The 20,279-nt window shown below is 34.3% G+C and overlaps 4 protein-coding genes and 1 non-coding gene across 5 annotated transcripts; 3 read left to right on the top strand and 2 right to left on the bottom strand.

Moving 5' to 3' along the window:
* Window positions 1-937: 937 nt before the first annotated feature.
* On the top strand, window positions 938-2,085 carry CBG12149 (the record flags this gene model as incomplete). The annotated part of the gene is made up of 4 exons (XM_002636179.1): window positions 938-1,003; window positions 1,051-1,381; window positions 1,425-1,558; window positions 1,927-2,085. 4 exons carry the CDS (start codon window positions 938-940, stop codon window positions 2,083-2,085), a joined length of 690 nt encoding a protein of 229 aa, XP_002636225.1.
* Window positions 2,086-3,622: 1,537 nt separating this feature from the next.
* On the top strand, window positions 3,623-5,290 carry CBG12148 (the record flags this gene model as incomplete). Its single annotated transcript, XM_045237038.1, has 4 exons — window positions 3,623-3,688; window positions 3,752-4,082; window positions 4,349-4,482; window positions 5,135-5,290. 4 exons carry the CDS (start codon window positions 3,623-3,625, stop codon window positions 5,288-5,290), a joined length of 687 nt encoding a protein of 228 aa, XP_045094773.1.
* Window positions 5,291-7,150: 1,860 nt separating this feature from the next.
* CBG12147 lies at window positions 7,151-8,219 on the bottom strand (the record flags this gene model as incomplete). Its single annotated transcript, XM_045237037.1, has 3 exons — window positions 7,151-7,196; window positions 8,016-8,119; window positions 8,163-8,219. 3 exons carry the CDS (start codon window positions 8,217-8,219, stop codon window positions 7,151-7,153), a joined length of 207 nt encoding a protein of 68 aa, XP_045094772.1.
* A 7,301-nt stretch (window positions 8,220-15,520) lies between these two features.
* On the bottom strand, window positions 15,521-18,001 carry CBG12144 (the record flags this gene model as incomplete). The annotated part of the gene is made up of 5 exons (XM_045237036.1): window positions 15,521-15,727; window positions 15,842-15,943; window positions 16,830-16,900; window positions 17,394-17,564; window positions 17,911-18,001. 5 exons carry the CDS (start codon window positions 17,999-18,001, stop codon window positions 15,521-15,523), a joined length of 642 nt encoding a protein of 213 aa, XP_045094771.1.
* A 1,068-nt stretch (window positions 18,002-19,069) lies between these two features.
* On the top strand, window positions 19,070-19,151 carry CBG29007. The gene has a single exon. It is a non-coding gene (tRNA).
* Window positions 19,152-20,279: the final 1,128 nt, after the last annotated feature.

Below are 20,279 nucleotides of genomic sequence, written 5' to 3'. Positions count from 1 at the left end.
TAACAATAAGATAATTAAAATTGCCCAAAATTTCTGAAAAATCATCATTTTTTGCCAAATTGAATTTTGTCATGCTCTTTCGGAAGGAAACTTTAAAAGAGAGAAAAAATGATAAGGAACTATGAACCTGATAAAAAAATGAAACTAAAGATATTTTTGGGGAAAAGTTGAAAGTTTGAAAATTAAACTGAAAGTTGGATTGAAAACGGAAAATCAGTGAAATAGAAAAAAGAAATAAAATCGGAAAATTGAAAAATGTGAAAAATGAAAAAAAGAATATTCGAAATTTCAAAAATTCCAAAAATCCAAAAGAAAAATCACAAAATCGTCAATTTCAAAAAGTCAGAAATTCCAAAATTTTGAATTTCCGTCGTTTAAGAAATTCTTGGAAATTCAAAATTTCTAATATTCATGAGTTCCAGAAAATCTTAACTTTAAGATTTGAAAATTTCACAAATTCAGAAAATCGAAATCTAGGAAATTCCAGACAATTCAAAGTTTTTAAAAGTTCCCAAAAACTATGAAATTTGAAAAATCGGAAACTCCGAAATTCAAAAGTTAAAAAAATTCAGAAAATCCGAAATTTCGGAAACCGAGACAAACACGATTTTTCCCAATTCCCTCCTAGAATATCGACATAATTACATTGCTCATAATTCTCATGGTTTGATCTTCCAAAAACTATTTCAAAATTTCTCGATCAATTTCATTTTCCCCAGGTTTCTCTAGTGGCGCTGAACTTTCAATTCGTCGGAGAGTTCAGTTGCAATAGAGACGCAGACACAGTGACAAAAGTGACGAGCTTCCAAAAATATGCCGAAAAAACGACAATAATTCACGTAGATCCGGGAATATAAAAGCAGATGGAGACAACGGAAAGGATACTTCTGTCCTTTTTCGTTTTCTTTATATATTGAATTAGAATTTCCCAGAAAAAATGACTTCAGTGGTGGCAAAGAGCTACGAAAAAGGAGCTGATCCAGTGGTGGCTTATTGCTCGGAGGTTGGTTTTTTTGTTGTAGATTGTTCCACAAAAATAAACCCTTCCAGCATACCAGCATCCAGTCCCCTCTTCAAGCTGAACTCCAGAAGGAAACTCTCTCCAATGCTCCACACAGTGGAATGCTTGGAGCTCCAGAAGTTCTCTCATTCGGACAGAACTTCATAAGATCCTTCGGAGGAAAGCGTGTCCTGGACATTGGTACCTATACAGGAGCATCCGCATTGGCATGGGCATTGGCTGTTCCGGATGATGGAGAGGTTTATACATTTGATATTGACCATACAAATTATAAGAAATACGGAGTGCCAGTGATTTCGAAATGCGAGAAGACGTTCAAAAAGATTCACGCACTCGAGGGATCCGCTTTGGAGGCATTGGGTAGGGAGAGTTTCAGGATCAAAAAGAAATTAGGAAAATTCAGATAAACTGATTGCTGATGGCCAATCTGGAACCTTTGATTTCGCATTCATCGATGCTGACAAGGCCAACTACAGTAACTATTACGATCGTTCGGTGACACTTCTTCGCAAGGGAGGTGTCATTTTTGTGGACAATGTGAGTTTGGTGGAAGAGGAGGGAAAGCTATGTAGGTGGTGAGGTCCGGGATTATAAAAGTGTGATCTAGGATCTATGTTTTTACTTACATTAGTGGCAAGTTCTTGTAGATCCTTCTAGAGGCTTCTTTGGAAGGTTTTGCTTCGGAAGACCTACCAAGGCTTCTGGAAGCTTCCAAAAGAGACACAAAATCACTGGTAGATAACCTCCTTGAACATCTTAGATCAGTTTTAAGCACTTGAGAATTTCCAGAACTTGTTAGGCTTTTCGAATGTTCCAAGATAATGTGAGCGTTTTAAAAAATCACCAAGCTGTTCCTTGGCTAGCGAGTCCAATAGAGAACATATAACATGCTTTCAATCTTTCAGAGCCTCTGGAACGGAGCTGTCTGCGACCCAGCCAAGCGAGCCGAGAGCGAGAGCACACAAGCCATTCACGATGCCAATGACAAGATCTATCAGGACGATCGTACCTATTCGGCTCTTCTCAATCTTGGAGACGGAACTCATATCGCTTTCAAGAAGTGAACACCTAATTCCTTGGCTTTTTGATCATAAAAAAGATTGTTGTTAAAATAAATGTTGTAATTGGCAAATTTTTTTGATTTTTTGGGAGGGCACAGTACCTCTCTCACGTCATCTGTTGTCTCTAAGTAAGGAGCGACTAGCATGAAACTTGTAATAAAAGGGCTCCCGCACTGTAAGGTTTGAGTTTAGTTTTCTCGTCTCCTTTGCAAGATGTCAAAAGTGTCAACTGACAAAATATTCCGGATATTATGATAAAAAATGTATCAGTTGACAACTTTTTTTGTGTCTTTTTTGCGACAGGAACCGAGGTTCGAATTTAAAAGTTTGATGGTTCTTTTATTACAGCTTTTACGGTATCGGGGAATTCTAAAAACCGGAATTTCTCGGGATTTTGAAGTATGCTGCTATTCAGAATAGTCTTAACGAATTTTAAGAGCACGAGAACAAATTTCAAAAAACCTTGAATAGGGAAAAATGTCATCTTAAAAGGTTTCATATGGTCCAGCAACAATATGAATATTTAAAAAATTCTAGAAACTTCAGGATTACAAAAAATTAGGTTTCAAAAAAGTCCAAAAAACCGATTTGTACAAAAAAACGAAACCAACGTTTTCGTGCTTTGTGTATACGAATCTATCGGAAAATCAGAGTTCTGCATCAAAAGAGACCAGTGAGATATAGTGAGAATAGAAGAGATTTAGACGGTCCGAGAAAACGGGGCGGAAGAAAATAAACAACATACAAAGTGACTACAATGTATGTTGGAATTTAGATTAGGGCAAATGAAGGGCAAGAAATAGGTTAAAAAATGGGAAAAAAGGGTAAAATATTGAACATGCATGATGAGGATCTTGCTGGATCTTTGACGAACCAAAAAAAATTTTGAAAAGTAAAATAGTCTGATTCGAAAACTTAGAAAAATGTTTAAAAATTTTCCGATTTGTCTGAAATTTTCAGAGTATATTAAACAAAAATAGATCTTCATTTCTGTAATTTACAACTTTTTTGTAGCTTTTTTAGTTTTGGAGATATGTCTGTTTAAAAATATCATACCACTTTCTCTCTTACACTGTTGCCGTCTCATCATTAAAGGCACGCATTTCAAAAATTGAAAAAGCTACAGAAAAGTTGCCAATTACAAAAATGAAGCTCTATGTCTGTATAGTATACTCTAAAATTTTCAGACAACTTGAAAAATTCTGGACTGATTTTTCGAGACCTTAAAGTTGACTATTTTTCCCCGAAACAATCGAAATATAATTTTTTGGTCCGTCCAAGGATACTCAACATACATCTTCTAATTATGATCAGTGTCAAAGACAAAATGTTCAAAAAATATTCGTCAAATTTGATGCGGAACTCTGAGATCATTCCAAAAGTTCAGTTGCAATAAGAGAGACGCAGGCGGAGAGAGTGAGGGAGTGGAGGAGACGCAGGGATTGAATCACGTAGGCCATTGAACAGATTGAATGATATAAATAGAGGTGTTGTGGTTGATTTTTTTGAAAATTAGAAAATAAATATTTTGGCGCCAAAAATGTCTTCAGTGGTTGCGAAGAGCTATAACAAGAATGCCGATCCAGTAGTCGCTTATTGTTCTGAGGTTGGTTTTTTTAAAATAGAGAAATTCAGAAATTTTGAAAATCTCCATATTCCTTTTTTTCAGCACACCGCGATCCTGACTCCACTCCAAGTGGAACTTCAAAAAGAAACCCTTACGAATGCTCCAATGGGTGGAATGCTTGGAGCTCCAGAAGTTCTAACTTTCGGTCAACATTTCATCCAATCCTTCGGAGGAAAGCGTGTCCTGGACATTGGTACCTATACAGGAGCATCCGCATTGGCATGGGCATTGGCTGTTCCGGATGATGGAGAGGTTTATACATTTGATATTGACCATACAAATTATAAGAAATACGGAGTTCCAATCTTGTCCAAGGATCAAAAGACGTTCGCAAAAATCAAGCCTGTGGAGGGAGCAGCTGTGGATAGTTTGGGTGGGTTTTTGAATTCCACTTTCAAAAGGGCACCTTTTTTGGAGGGTCTAATGATTCTAACAATTGTGAGGTACAAGGAAGAACAAAGTGATTTAGGGGTTCAAAATCCACAAATCATGAGTACAAAATTATAAAATTTTCAGGTATTTTCTAACCCCGAATTGAGTATTTTGTACCTCTAATACTAAATTTCTGTACCCTCCCAAATATTTGCCTTTCAAATATTGTGCATTTTGCGTGACGGGTGCAGGAGTTTGAATTTCCAGACAAACTGATTGCCGATGGCCAATCTGGAACCTTTGATTTCGCATTCATCGATGCTGACAAGACAAGTTACCCGGCCTATTATGAGAAGTGTGTGACCCTTCTTAGAAGTGGAGGTGTGATTTTGGTTGACAATGTGAGTTCGGTGGCCGAGAAGAGAGAAAGTTAATCCGTATTTTTGGTGGAGCCAGGAGTGTGAGGGGCCGATTTTTAAAACCTCGGAATATTCCGAGATTCCGATTCTCTGCATTCCCGAATTTCGAAATGTTCCGAGATCCCGGAAATTCGATATTTAGAAATTCGGAATATTCCAATATTTCGCAAAGTTTCCGATGTTCGAAAGTTCGGAAGACCGTGAAAACTGTATTAGAAGGGCCGGCCTTTTTATTTTTCCAAGTACCTACGGAGGGCTTTTCTATTAGAAGGGCGCTTCAATTAGAAGAAGCCTTTTTAGTTTTCCGATCATTTTTTCAGAAATTTTTCATCAAAAAAGTCTACGAATTTTGGTTCAAAATTCATGAAAATCTATCAATTTCACAAATATTCAGAAAGTTTTTGAACAGAATATAGTATTTTAGCGAATTTCTGGGAACTTGTGGAACTTCCGGAATATAATTGTATTGAAAACGTACGGAAATTTTTAATTTCGGACAATCCCGGTTTTAAAGGATTCGGAACATCCAGAAATTTTTAAATGTTCCGAAAACCCGAAAATTTCAATTTTTTCGAAAATCGGAATTACATAGAGATTCCAAAATTCGATTTTTAAAAATTTAATAAGTTTTTAGAGTCTTCGCGGCGGAAAAGTGGCTGATCCAAAGTGTCGTGAAGATCCCTCAAATGCTGCTATTCACGCCACCAACGACATCATCTTCCAGGATCAAAGAACCAGATCAGCTCTTCTGAATTTGGGAGATGGAACTCACGTGGCTTTCAAAAAATAACTTAATTTGTCATTTTTAAAAATTTTTATATCAAAAACTAATTTTCATATTTCAACATATTTAAACAATCAAATTCAGAAAAATAAAAATAAAAGAGAAATCAAAAAATCATCGTGTGATTGGTTCTTGTGGTTCGTGAGGGCAGCATCGCTGATGTCTGTAATTTTTCTAAAATTGTCTGAAAATTTGGAAAATTTACCTTTCGAGCAGATCTTGGGAACATTAGGTCCCGGAGACATTTTTGTGTGGTGAGGAAGATTATTAGGTTTACTAAACCCTGAAAATTAGAAAAATTAGAAATACCGTAAAACCTGTATTAGAAGAGCCGGTTCTTCTATTGTTCCAAGGTACCTCAGGAGGGCCCTTCAATTAGGGGGGGGGGGCTTCTATTTTTCCAACCATTTCTTTCCGAAAATTTGCATCGAAAAATTTGACAAAGTTTTGTTCAAAATTCACTAAAATCTGCCAATTTCACGAAAAATGAGCAAGATTTTCATCGAAAAATTTTCAACAAATTTCAACAAATTTCTATTGAATTGTGGATTTCCCGGAATATTTTCCACTGAAAAAGTAGGGAAATTTTCTGATTTCAAAACACATTTGGAAGGGTTGTCCTTTTTCACAGAGGGCCCTTCTATTACGGGGGCCCTTCTATTATAGGGGGCCCTTCTATTTTCTCAAGCCCCTCTTGAAGGACGCTTCTATTAGAGGGGCCCTTCTATTGAAGGGACCCTTCTAATACAGACTTTACGGTATTTCAGAAACTTCTGGGAGCTGAAAATGTCTGGAAATTTGAGAATTCAGAAAATTCGAAGTTTTAAAAAAATGAGAAATTAAAAATTTTTCAGAAGTGTGGAAATTCTGAAAATCTATGAAAATCAGAAAGCTATAAAATCCCAGGAAACACAAAACTTGAAATTCAAAAGATCAGAGATTGAAAATTCATCAAATTTGAAAAATTGAAATTGCCTGGGACCCGAGTTTGAGAAGTTTCAAAAACATTTTACAAGCAGTACTCAATGTTCTAATTTTCATACAAAAAATTCTTTTTCTCAAGATTTTAAGCTCAAAACTCACCTTATTCAAGTTCATCAAATACATTGCATTTGAATTGATAAACGGTGAAAAATAAGTAATTAAATCGGGAACAGTAAACAAGCAAATTGTACTTCCAGTAATCATTGCCACCGTTTTTGTCATACTTAACAGCCTTTTCCCATTTTTTGTCGACCCCGGAGCAATTTTCGTATGATTGTAGATACTCTGAGTTCGCTTGAATATGTGAAAAGAGTTTTAGAAATTTTTAGAAAAAAAACTTACCACACACATCTTGACGAAAATCGGCAGATAAATAAATACACAAGAAATTGAAGAAACAATTCGAATCGTTCGATAGAGAACGTAAAAATTGACAGTCAGAGCTTGATTCATTAGACAATTCATGGTGAACTGAAATAAGGAAAAATGGGGAATTTCAGAATTTCAGAAATTTAGGAATTCAGATATCACAAGAAATTGAAAAAAAATTTAAAACCGCAGCGTTTAAGAATCTAAGAATCTCAGAATCTCAGAATCTCAGAATTTCAGAATCTCAGAATTTCTGAATTTCTAAATTTCTTTGGACATTTCCAATTTCCAAAATTTCAACTTACATTTCTAACCACAGGATTATCATGGGCTCCAATTGCCCCTGGAATCCATAATGGGATAATTATGAGATACGGTAAAAACATGAGCATATAAGCATATTCCACATGTAGTTTTATGTATACAAATGGGAAAAATACACATATAAATCGATCGATAGCAGTAAAAACTAGGATAATTCCAGCCATAATTGTGACAATTATGAAAAACTGGTTATGAATTGTCAGAAAACAATCCCACATTGATACCAACGGAAATCCTAAAATATAAATTTGTTGAATAGATTAAAATTGTTTTGTTTGTTCTTGAAAAAAATTGTTCAAAAAATGACACAAATGCCTTGGTGTTCTCTCAACGTTGACCTAAATTATCTCGCTTTTTGTAAGGGATATCAAACTTTAGTCAACAGAAAAAATATTATCGAAATTAAGATAAATATTTTATCAGTTGACCACTTTTTGATATCTTTCACAGGAAATGAGATAATTTGAAGCAGAACTCACTGTCATATAGGAAAACCAAAATCGCTCTGTAAACACCGGCGCTAAAATAAGTGATTCCAAAAATGACATCGAAAAATAAACAGGCTCCAATTACGACAAATCTGAAAAATAGAAATTTAAAAAAAACTCGAAATCTCAAAAACTTCCGAAAATCGAAAGATTCTGGAATTCAGAAACAAAACTCGAAAATTCAGAAATTTAGTAAAACCATAAAATTTGACAAGATCAAAGAAAATTCGCAAATAAAAAAAATACTTTTAGAAACTTGGATGAATTTTAAAAATTTGAAAAAAAATTTATAATTTCCAGATATCATTCAGGGCCTGATTCCATTTCGGTAACATGCCGCAACCTGGGGTTGAATGACAAAAATTTGCTTTCTGCCAAGTTGGTCGAAAATTGTTATTCAAGCCCAGGTTGCGGCATGCTACCGAAATGGAATCAGGCCTGGCGTGATGGGCCCAGTCGAGATCTACCATTTGGTACCAAAACCGTCTGAATATCTCGTTTTAGAGACAAGTTATCAGCCGGTCGCCAACTGCCCGGGCCGGCCCGCTTGCAACTATGAAACTTACTCCTTCTGCGCTCTCAATTGTCGATTTGTGAAAAGTCGAATTGTTAAAAATAAATTGGCCAAAATGATAAATAATCCTTCAACAATGTACAAAATAATGAATGTCTGGAAATTTCAGAATCATTCTTAATTACCTAAAAACAAATACCTTATCATAATCTTTGGTATACTTATCAGAGAAGATGATCTCGTTGATTTCAGACATTTTGAATGAATGCTTGAAAAATGAGCAATGAGTTCAGAACAAATTTTTGAGAAAAAAAAATTGTTAAGTTGAAACCTGAATATGCACCTAATTTTATATGAAAAGTGTGACTTTTTGACCAATTTTTCTGAGAAAAAAAGGAGAAAAATCCACGAGGGAGGGGAGGAAGGGGACCCTGAAAATTTGATTAAAGCGACATTTTTTTTGATTGATTGAATGAAAAAATCAGCAGGTGGGTGGCATAGAATTTATGAATCATATGTCTGAAATTAGGAGAAAATGAGTCCAAAGGTTGTGAAAATCAAGAAATTTAGAAGTCGAGAATGCTCAAGAATAGTCAGATGACGCAAAATTCAATTTTTCAAGGAAATTAAATTTTTTGCAGGAATTTGGAAAAATAATTGAGCAAAATTGGGGATTCAGATGAAGGGTCAAGCTGAGAAACTTGTCAGAAATTTGGAAATTCAGAGTTTTCAGGAAATTTCTGAATACCATAACCTGTATTAGAAGGCACGGCCATTCCATTGTTTCAGGGTACTTCCCTCCGGAGGGTCCTTCTATTCCAGGAGAAGTTTTTAGCAGAAAAAAGTGTTTCAACAAATTTCTGTGAAATTTTGGATTTTCCAGAAGTTTGGGATTTTCCAGAGTTTCACTGAAAGCGTAAGAAAACTTTAAATTTCAAACAACACATTTTGAAAGGGGCCCTTTTATTAGAGGGGCTCTTCTATTTTTCCGTGTCTCTCTTGGAGGGTCCTTCTATCAGAAGGGCCCTTCTACTAAAGGGACCCTTCTATGTCGGAATTTCAGAATTGCAAAACCTTCAAACTATCCCGGAATACTATGTCTAGAAATTATCTTAAATTTTCCAATTTTGGCATTTCGCAGTTTCAAAAAAGTTTTGAATTTCGTTTATTGAATTTTGGTTTAAAAAAGTTAGAAAATGAGAAATTAATATAAAATTGAGAGAATCAGTCAATTTTTCATTCAATTTTCAAAACTATCTTGAGCCATTTTAATACCCAATCTGGGACCCAAATAGAAAGAAAAAAATCTTATTAAAAAACAAAAAAATCAAAAACCTGCATGTTACCTGCGTAATAAAATACTCGAGATCTCTCCCAAAAAACTCTGAAAATAGTCAACAACTATACATAATCATATTTATTTTCGGTTCCCTCCGAATGAAAAATCTGATTTTTCCCATTTTTTGTCATGTAGAAATTGGTTCAAAACACATAAAACTGATTGTTTTGCATTAAAAAATTTACTGTTTTCTGATTTTTCAGATAATGACAAATTTTGATTTTCGGTGATAACAAAAATCAGGGCGAAGGAAAATCGAAACGCCAACTTCAAACTTATATATCTTGCTTCCTGTAAAAGATATAAAAAGTGGACAACTAATAAAATGTCCATCATAATGTCAAAAGTGTTTTATCAGTTGATCACTTTTTGATATCTTTCAGAGAGAAGGAGATAAATAGGATCAAACTTTGAGTGGTGGTCTATTAATGTTTACGGTATGTCTATAGGACGTACTGTCCAGATTATATACTGATGATAGTAATCCTTGATACGAATTTTCCAGAGACTTTTCCCGATGGATAGAAATAGAATTATCATCATGATTCTGGAAAATCTTAGCAGAAACCCTGTTTTGGTGATTTTCTGCATCATTCAAGTACTTTTCGGACATTTCTGCGGCAAAAGTACTGTAACAAAAGCTTGACGTAAGCTGGATAGCTCACTTTTTCTGCCTGGATATTTATATTCTTCTCCGTCTCTTTCTTAGAAGAGAGAAATCTTTTAAAAATTGAAAGATCACAAAACCTCTTGGTGGAGGGGGTGGAGGTCCGTAATCGTTGAATTGGGCACTGAAATTTTTTTCAAAAATTGTTAGATTAGGCAAAAAAACATGTGTTCATTTTAATGGACAATCCTTTTTGAGGATATGGTGTTTCGTTGGGAAGAATACTGTCAGGGAATTCTTTTGTGAAGTTCCGCCCCCTTTTATAAGATCCTTTCCACATTTTATGGTGTTCATACTGTACGTCGTCATGTGAAAGACTCAAACTTTGGATTATTAACTTTTCTTTGAAAATCTGTCTTTTTTGGAATTTTATTGATTTTCAAAAAATTCGAGATGAAATTGTGAGATTTATGGAATTTTTCTTTTCCAAATTCCAGATTTTCCGAAATTCAGAATTTTCGACTTTTTGAATTTTCGAATTTGTTATTCTTTGCATACCTAGTTTATGAATTTTGGAACTTTTAATTTCTTGGAATTTCAGAATTTCAAAGTTTCTCACCTTCCAAATTTGCCCGCAAAAATCAAGAATAGAATCCAAATAAATCGCATTTCGAATTCTCTGACTTTCTGATCTGATCACAAAAATTCTGTCTTGTAATTTTCCCCATCTTTTTATACCCAAAAGAAAAGTGTTCATGTCTAAAGATCTCCACCATTTTGTTTACCGTCTCTTCATTTTCAATACTATTTCTTAATTATATGAATTTATCGAACTAAGTGAAATCAGAGGAAGTTGAACAAAGGGAAAGGAAGTTTCCGATGGTCAGAAATTTGAGACTATTGAAACAAAAATAGAAAATTAAAAAAATTTTCAGGGTTTTTTAAAGCCAATTTCTCAAAATTTCAAATTTTTCTTTCAAAATTTCTGAGTTGATCCGTTCTATTTGTTTTTTTTCATCGCCCCAATAATTCTCTATGACTCAGTTGAATTTTCAGATCATCCAACGGGATTTTTTTAGGCTTATCTTATTTCCGCCCATCAATTATTGTTTTCGTCACTCAAATTGCATTTGAAAACATCTAGATGAATCATATTTTTCATTTTTTACCACATTTGTCCCAAAAAAAAAATAAAATTTTTGCTCAATTCAAGTTTTATGGTCCAATTTTTGATATGTCTCAAAACGAGAAAATTTTTATGGGTTATGAGTACCCGGAGAATAAGACATATGCAAAATGAGCTTTGACTTTTTTAGCTAGTTGTATTATTTTTTGAAAAAAATCGTATAACTTTGAAAAATCACGAAAACTTTAGATTTTGAGATTCTGATTTTTTGCATTTTCCTACTTCCCAATTTCTGAAACTCTAAACTTTGAAAATTCAGAGTTTCACAAATTCGGAAATTTCAGAAATTCGAAATTCTAATATTTTTAAAATTTCGAAAACTTTAAAATCTTGGATCTTTGGAAACTTAGGATTTTCTGCATTTTCAGACTTTTTGGGTTTCTTCGAATTTCTAAAATTTTACTGAAACTACAGATTTTCGTGAAGATGAGGATTCAGAAATTCAGAAATTCGGAAAATCTTAAAACTCGGGCTCCAGCACCCAGGCTTCAGCACCTGGGCTCCAGTACCCGGGGAGAAAAGAAATTTCAGAATCTTCAAAATTTTTGAACTTTTTAAAAAGCAATTTTTCAAAATCCTGCAAGAGTTTCCCCATTTTCAGCATAATTTATTTCTGAAACTTGTCCTGTTCTCTCAAAATTTTCTTTACCGTCAAAAAACAAATTTTCCGTTTCCTCTTGACTTTTTTTTCTGATGGCGTTAAGCAGGAAAATTTCCTTCTTCCTTTTCAAACATTTCCATGATGAAAACATTCAGAAAAAAGAAGCAAAAGAGCTTCTTCTTCTTCTTTTTTCAGAAATCCCCAATAGGCAAAAATAAGAGGCGCCAAAAGTTGTCAGTTCGAAAAAAAAATAAGAAGAGGAAGGAGAAGAAGAAACTTTGTTGATGAGCACACAGAAAATTTTTTTCACTGAGCAAAAAGAGAAAAAAAGAGGAAGGAATACTTGGTCAATTCGTTTTGGAACAACTTGATGAATTACTTTTTCGCAATTTTTTCATTTTTCGAAACATTTCTTTTTTTTCCATTTGTAGGATGTGCCTACCGTAAAACCTGTATTAGAAGGGCCGGTCCTTCTATTTTTACAAAACCCCTCCGAAGAGCCCTTCAATTAGAGGGGACCCTTTTATTTTTGCGGTCATTTTTTCCGGAAATTTTTCATCGAAAAATTCGACGAATTTTTGTTCAAAATTCATGAAAATCTGTCAATTTCACAAACATTGAGCAAGTTTTTTTGAAACAGAAAAAAGTGTTTCAACGAATTTCTTTTAAATCGTGGAATTCCCGGAATATTTTTCGCTGAAAACGGACTGAAATTTTGAAAATTCAAGACATATTTTAAAGGGGGTCCTTCTTTACTGGAAGGCCTTTCTATAACGGGGGTCCTTTTATTACAGGGAGCCTTTCTATTTTTCCAAGCCTCTCTCGGAGACCCTTCTATTAGAGGGACTCTTCTATTAAAGGGGTCCTTCTAATACATGTTTTACGGTATTTCCCAAACTTCACAAACTTAGGTTTTTCCTTCTCCATCATCATATATTTTTTCCTGGGAACTTTTGTTCGATTTTTCCTTTTTCCTCTATAAAATTTTTTTTCGGAAACAAATCAAATTTTGCGTCCCTCATTTGTATGCCTTGTCCCATTGAAATCTCATCAAAAACCAAAAAAAAATGCGATAAGAAAGGAAAAATGTGTTCATTTTACTCTTCTTTTACACTTTCGTTGTCTGGATTTTTTTGGTTTTCGAATTTCCGAATTTCTGAATTTCAGAGTTTCAGAAATCGAGAATTTGAGAGATTACAAATTTTGGAATTCGGATTTTAAAAATGTCAGAACATTACATTTTCAATTTTTATGAATATTCGGATTTCTTCAATTCTTCATATTTTTTTGATTCTTGTGGAATTTTTGGCTCAGAAGACAAACTTTTATTTTTTGAAAAAAAAAATGATTTCAGGCACACCGGATGAAATAAATTTAGAAAATTTGGCTGAAAATTCTGGAAATTCTGGAATTTTTTTCTACAGGAAAAAATGAGCGATGACGAGGACAGTTTGGATTTTGATATCACCATTTCCGGATCAATGCGAGTTTTTTTTTGTTTCAAAAAATCTGGAAATCATGGATATTCGGAATTTTTTGAAATTTCGAAAATTCGAGAATTTTGCATTTCAGACTAAGGCTTCCATTCGGTCGGGAAATTTAGCCGACCGACCGACCATCGACCCCGCCGACCGACAGCCGATCGAGCTGACTGATCGGTCGGTGCGCCGACTGTTTTCGTGCAGTTGCGCGTCAACGTGTTTGTATTTTACGACAAACTGTTCACTATATGCCTCGTTTGTCGTAAAATAAAATGCTTTGTTCACAAACAATCTTAATTTGATGCGCAAATGCACGAAATCGGTCAACGCGCCGACCGATCGGTCAGCTCGGACGGCTGTCGGCGATTTTCGACCGACCGAAATGGGAGCCTTAATTCAGACTCTTTTAAAATTTTGAAGATTCGAGAAGTTTTTTAGAAAATTTCAAAGTAAGTCAGAAATTTCAAAAAATTTAAATTTTTCACCAGAATTCGCTTCGGGAAGTTTGAACTTTTTGAAATTCCAGCAAAGTTCGTAGCTTAAAAAAAATCTGAAATTCCAGGAATCCCGGAAGCGAAAAATGTTAGTTACTCAAAATTCCATAAAACAAGTCTCAGAAATGCCAAGATTTTCAAAAAACTTTTTAAAGTGTAGAATTTCAAAAATTATCAGAGAATCTAAGAAATTCGTCATTTTTCGTAGTTTGTTATTCTAAAAGTTTTTTTCGTAGACAGTTTTTTCATCTTCATTTTTTCACAGACTTATTAGAAACAGGTAAAATGTGAAATCATGAGAAAACTTCCGATTTTCAGGTTTATTGAACTTATTTTCCAGTCCCTGGGGAAATAAAGTTTGGAATCCAAATTTGGATCTAAAAATAAAAACGACAATTAGAAAAAAACTGATCTCGAAATTGAAAACTTTTTTTCTGAAATTTCAGTTTTTCTGTAAACGCTGAAATCGATGTTCTTGGAATTTTTAAAAAATATTTTTCAACGAAAATATCTAATCCCTATATAAATCCCAAGAATGCATTTCCCAGACAGACGAAACAATTTCTAATTCGTCTATGCATATGTATATATTTTTTCGAACACGTGCTCTTCAATTTTTTGAGCTCAATGCATGAAGCTAATCTGTTATTACCGACCGACCACTGCACTCTGTGAAACTTTCTTCGTCTGTTTAGGCTCCGCCCACTTTTGTTTGGCTGGGGAGAATAAGGCCAAAAATCTATAATCAGATGTCTAGAACTGATATGAATTCCTCTGTAAATAATCCAATTTTGGATAGAAATTCGTTTTTCGACAGGTAGGAGGAGATCGCTCAGAAATGTAGAAAATATAGATTTCTTGGTCACTTAAAATTTTCTTTTGGAAAAATAGGAAATCGATTTTTTGAGGTTCCAGGCAAAACTTATTTTTTATTCTAATTCTTTTTTCTAAGCTCTTACATTCTGAGATTCAAAGAGTCTGAACATCTGAGATTTCGAGATTCCCGATTTTGAAAACTCTGAAATTCTGAAATTTTGAAAATGCGGAAATTTGAAGATTCTGAACATCTTAGATTCTAAAATTCTGGAATTTTCATACTCCAAATCCTTTTGTTTCCAAGTCAGCTTATCCAAAATTATTTTCATGATTTATCCTCTTTTTTTCTTTCAAAAAAGCACATTCGTTCTTGGTAATCTTGTGGTTTTTTATTGAAAAAAAAACAACTAAATGTGCTCATTAGTTTTTTTGTCTGAAAACTTTCTGGGTTTTTTTCGTTAAAAAGTTTTTGAGAATCTGCAATTTTCAATTGTTTTTCTGAAAATGGAAAATGAATGTACTCGGGTAGTTGATGGCTTTTTTCAGGTAAAAAAATCTGAAACCGTTTTGAGAAACATGTTATTGGTTTCTTTAAACAGAAAAAACTTTCAGACCATCTTACGGAGACCCACTGACTCCGCCGCCAACAATCCGAAAATCATGGTACGTCAAAATGCAGACAAGGTGAGAATTTATAAACATTGGAACGTCTAAAATTCTACGAAACTTCAGAACCCTAATATTCTAAAAGGCTCAAAAAAACTCAAAAAATTGAAAAATGAGAATTCTGGAAAGTTTCAGACTCGCCACTCTTGCCATCTTCATTTTTGTCTTCTTCATCGTCATCTCAATTATTCTGGTCCTGGCGAATTGGCATAAAATTTGAATTTATTTAAAAAATCTGTCAAAGAACTTGAATGAATTTTGGTCTCCATAATTTTTCTCATTTTAACAAAATCTTGAAGTTCTTCTGAAAATTCCTGAAAATCTAAACTTAAAACTAACAAAAAATAGAAAAACTTCATTAAACAACTCAATCAGAACGCCACTCTTTAGAATCAGAATCATCAAAATCTCGGTCATTTTTAAAATCATTTTTTGGTTTATTTTCTTTTTCGGCATTCTTTTTGACCAGGTCATCATCTTCATACATCACGAACATTCGTCGAGTTGTCGTTGTTGGAATCGGCCATTGTTTCCCGTCTGGGTCCCGGTGATCCGGGAACCCTGGTGGTCCCCTCTGAAAATTAAAAATTGGAATTTTTTCTGGGTAATTAGTTAATTGGAGGGTAATTAGGAATTTTGCGAATCTTTCTTGGAATTTCCAATATTTTGATATTCAAATGAAATTTACAATTTCAATAGTTTCTGGAATTTTCGAGATTGTGGCAAGCACGGTTTCGTATTGTTTCGTTGATCCAGATGTCAGAAGTTTCGCGAAGAATTTGGCCACACCCTGAAGTGTTAGTATATGTTAGGGGTGGCCTGGAATTAGTAAAGGAAGAGTGGTGGCCTGGGAAACATTTGGGGAGTTAGGCCACGTTTTTTTTGATTATGATAATTTTCTGAATGTCTGAGTTTCTAAATTCTCTGGCTTTGCTTTTTTTGTTCGAATCTCAGAATTTCAGAATCTCAAAATCGCAGAATCTCAAAATCTCAGAATCTCAAAATTTCAGAATTTCAGAATTTCAGAATCTCAGAATCTCGGAATTTTAGGATCTCAGGATCTCAGAATCTTAGAATTTCAGAATCTCGGAATCTCAGAAATTTTGAGTTTGAGAATTTCTGAATTTCAGAGTTTCTGAGTTTCCGAATTTCTGAATGTCTGAATTTTTTGGAAATTTAGAATTTCCTAAAGCTCAAAAAAGTTCAAACATCGGAACTTTCGATCAATTGGTTTTAACCTTTAAAACATTATTTACCTATAGAAACCCGAATTCCCTCTACAGTAATCAAAAAACCCTAAAAGTTCTCTCACCGTGTTGGGAACCCAATGCTGTGGTGTTTGTGCTGGTGGATGCTCGGGAATTTTTGTCGTCGTTTTCTGACTTTTTTTCGTCGTTTTTTTCTGATTCTTTTTCGTTGTTCCCTTCTTTTTTGTCGTCGTTTTTAGCATTTTTTTCGTCGTCACCTTTGGTTTTTTTGTCGTCGTTTTTGGCTTCTTTGTTGTCACCTTCTTTTTTGGGGTCGTCTTTTTCTTGGTCACTTTTTTGGTCGCTTTTTTTGTGGTGGCTTTTATGACCTTTTTTGTGGTGGTTGTCGCTTTTTTCTGAGCTGCTAGAGTTATCTGAAATTTAAGAGAAGTGTTAGATTTTCAGATTTTCGAAAAATTTAAAAAATACCTCACCATCTTTATTACTTCTCCGAGCACGGACGTAATCTAGGTTGACAGGAAGGGACGAATTTTTGGATCCTGAAAAAATGATAATTATTTAGGGTAATTAATTTGAACTCGATAATTAGGAGTCTACTTCAAAATACTCATGAAATTTCTGAGACCGTATTTCCTCTAAAGACTACGAAGACTACCCAAACCGTCAACTTTTGAGCTTAAATATCTCAGTTCCTATGAGAGATATCAAAAAGTGATGAACTGATAAATTAATTTTCATATTGTCCCCAATGTTTTATCAATCGACAAATGTTTCATATCTCTCATAGCAACCGAGATAATTGATCTCAAAGTTGAATGTTTGACTAGACTTCTATTAGAGGAAATAATATTATGGTATTTTGAAAGACCGAAAAAAATCATTATCTCTAGAACTTTAAAAATTCAGAAATACGAAAATTTGTGAAATCCCAAAAATTAAAGAATTCTAGTCAACTAACTCTTGTCATTTCGTGCTCTTCTTAATGCTCAAAAAGCCAAAAAATTCAAAAAAGTCAGTTTCGCAATGTTTAACCTGTCTTATTTCTATTTCGCAAAATAATAGTTTGACGAATTTCAATCTGAACACCTTCTGGGTCGTCAGCTGTTGAGTTGAACAAGTCTGTCATGTTGTCCGGAAGTCCGAATTCGGAATGAGCAGCGAATTTCAACCCATGCTCCAACTTGACAACGGTTATGTTCGATTCTGGAAGTTATATATGAAAATGATCGCTTTGAAATTTCCTGACAAACATGCTAATAATCAATTTTCTAGCTCAAATTCGAAGCGAGTTATACAAATTTGAAGCTGGCGAGAGCGCAGAGAAACGGGAGTGTCTGCGTAAATAGCCTCCGAAATTCAAATGGTTGTATCTCAGCTCAAAATGGTCCGTTTTGAATGATTTTCAGTTTGTTAATTTTTTTTTCAAGGTCAGGTATTTTTGAAGAAAATCGTGTTCCAAATGAAAACTCTCTGAAGTCTCGATAACATAAAAAATATCAAAGTTTAGACAAGAACAGCAAAAAAGTCGGATTTTCAGAAAAAAACTTACCCAATTCCATTTCCAAGGTGTCGTTTTTAGCACAGTTTCCATTTTCAGCCAAAAAAGCTAAAACGAGAAAAAGCGCCAAAACTTGACGCATTCTGTTTTTTTCTAGGCGGAAATAGAAAATTTGAAACTGAAAAAAGGGAAAACGGGACAAATTTTTGTTTTTGATCATGTGAAAAAAATTAATTCGGCCGGATTTTGTAGTTGTCGAGTTGACGGATTAACCGTTTTTTTTGTTCGATTTCGATCTTTTTGTGTTTCCGTGTAGCCATCATTCGAAAAATGAGTAATTTCGGTTTCGATGTTTTTTGAATTGGGGAGATCAAAGATACTGTACTCTGAAATCGATTGGAAGACGAAAAAGAAATACAGATAATTCAGAAATTCGAAAACTGAGAAGTTGGCAGAATTCTTAGATTCTTAGATTCTTAGATTCTTAGATTCTTAGATTCTTAGATTCTTAGATTTTTTTTTTTTTTTTTTTTGGAGATAGTTCCTCCCGATTGTTGATTATTGGCTCCGCCTCCTCCCGATCCTCCAGAAGCATAATCCTCGCGAGCGTATCCAGATGAGGAAGCATTCGATCCCATATAACCGGAGCTATATCCTCCAGCCGACATGTACGCCGATTTGTCCGCCATTTTTAGATTGGGTTCTGGTTGGTTGCTCTTGGAGCTCAGAATTGTGAAAATTTATGCAAATTTCGATGGGTTTTATAGGGAAAGAAGGAAAGATGTAGGGCAAGATAGAGGGAAAAACTTGAGGAGGGGTCACGGATTAAATTTAAATTTTTTTTTGAAAAATTCTTCAATCTAGAAATTGAAAAATATATTTAAAAAATTAATAGAAAAATGAAGGTTGTGAAATTTGAAAATATAGTTTTTGATGGTTAGTAGAAAACTAAACTTCGGAATCTTCACAAAACTTCTGAAAACAAGAAGATTGATAATTCAAAACTGATTGTAAGAAAATTCAGAAATTAAGAATCTAAAAATCTAAGAATCTAAGAATAAGCGCCTGAAATACAAAGTCCTTTTCCTTCTTTGCCATAGTCTCCTTCTTTTCCTACTAAACCAAAAGAGACTCTAGAGAAACAAAGAGAAAGAAAGGAGGCACACACACACAAACAATCCTGTTTGCGTTGTTGTTCCCTTTCAAACGTGATCAGGTGGCCGAGTGGTTAAGGCGATGGACTGCTAATCCATTGGGGTTTCCCCGCGTGAGTTCGAATCTCATCCTGATCGAAATTCTTTTTTCGTTTTTTTTTGTAATTGTAATTGTTCTCGAAAGATTCTTTTTGGCTTTTGGGGATTTCTGGAGTTTTTTTTCTTTTTTCGTTGTATTCGATAATATTAGGAAATGTCCCTTGAAGTGCCTGGTAGGAATCCTTGAACTGTGAGCTCAATTATCTCCATATCTACTAAAGATACCAAAAAACTACAAACTACAAAATTGTTGGTGGTATTATGACAAACAATTTATCAGTTGACAGATTTTTGATATCTCTTACAGGAACCAAGATAATTAAGCTAAGAATCGGGTGGCTCGGCATTTCTGAATTTTTTTCATACTTGCAACGGGCCGGGTCGGGCTTTTTTCAAAATTTTCAGGGCCCAGCCCGGCCAGGGCCCGTCTCGGCCCGGAATAATTTTTCTGTCTTTTCGAAAAAATTTTTTGGGATCAACAGAAAAAAATGGACAATTAAATTAAAATGAAAATGGACAAAAAATTTCTGAAATTTCAAATTTTTCTCCAAATTTGGAAACCCCGGGTCCGCCGGGCCGGGTCCTGATTTTGCAATGATTTTTTTTTCGATTTTCATTGAACCATCCGAGTTTCAAAGTTTTTTATTAGAGTTAAAAACATAAACTCTGAACTGCTTGTTTCTACAGTCCAATCCATTCCCCATACCTAGTATTAAAAACAGCCCAAAATAACCACGTAACAACTTTCTTATCTGCTTTTGACCTCAATTTTCTATTATTAAAAGCGGAAAAAAGAAGGAAACAGAAGAGGCGGAGAGAAATGGATGGTAAAACGTGGTGAATTGTCGTTTTTTATCAGTTTTCCTGATTTGGACGGCAATCAAAGAATTGGGAGCAATCGCATTTTTTTGATGGTGATGTCTGGAACTGGTTATGGGAATCTGAAAATCTGGAAAAACTGAAAAATTGAATTAAAAAAGAAAAAATTTTTAAATTTTTTGTACTCTTTAGTTCTTGACTACAGGACTTCAAAAATTCCGAAAAGTTTGAGATTCCATTGAATTTCCGGAATTTCGAAAAATCGAGAAAACTCAGACACTTCGAGAATTCCGGGAATTTGAAAGTTTCATATAACTTCGAATTCCCGGAAAGTTCAGGAATTCAAAC

Source organism: Caenorhabditis briggsae (genome assembly GCF_000004555.2).
Source record: "Caenorhabditis briggsae complete genome, chrV, whole genome shotgun sequence".
Lineage (NCBI taxonomy): Eukaryota > Metazoa > Nematoda > Chromadorea > Rhabditida > Rhabditidae > Caenorhabditis > Caenorhabditis briggsae.
This window is presented reverse-complemented; position numbering and strand designations above follow the sequence as displayed.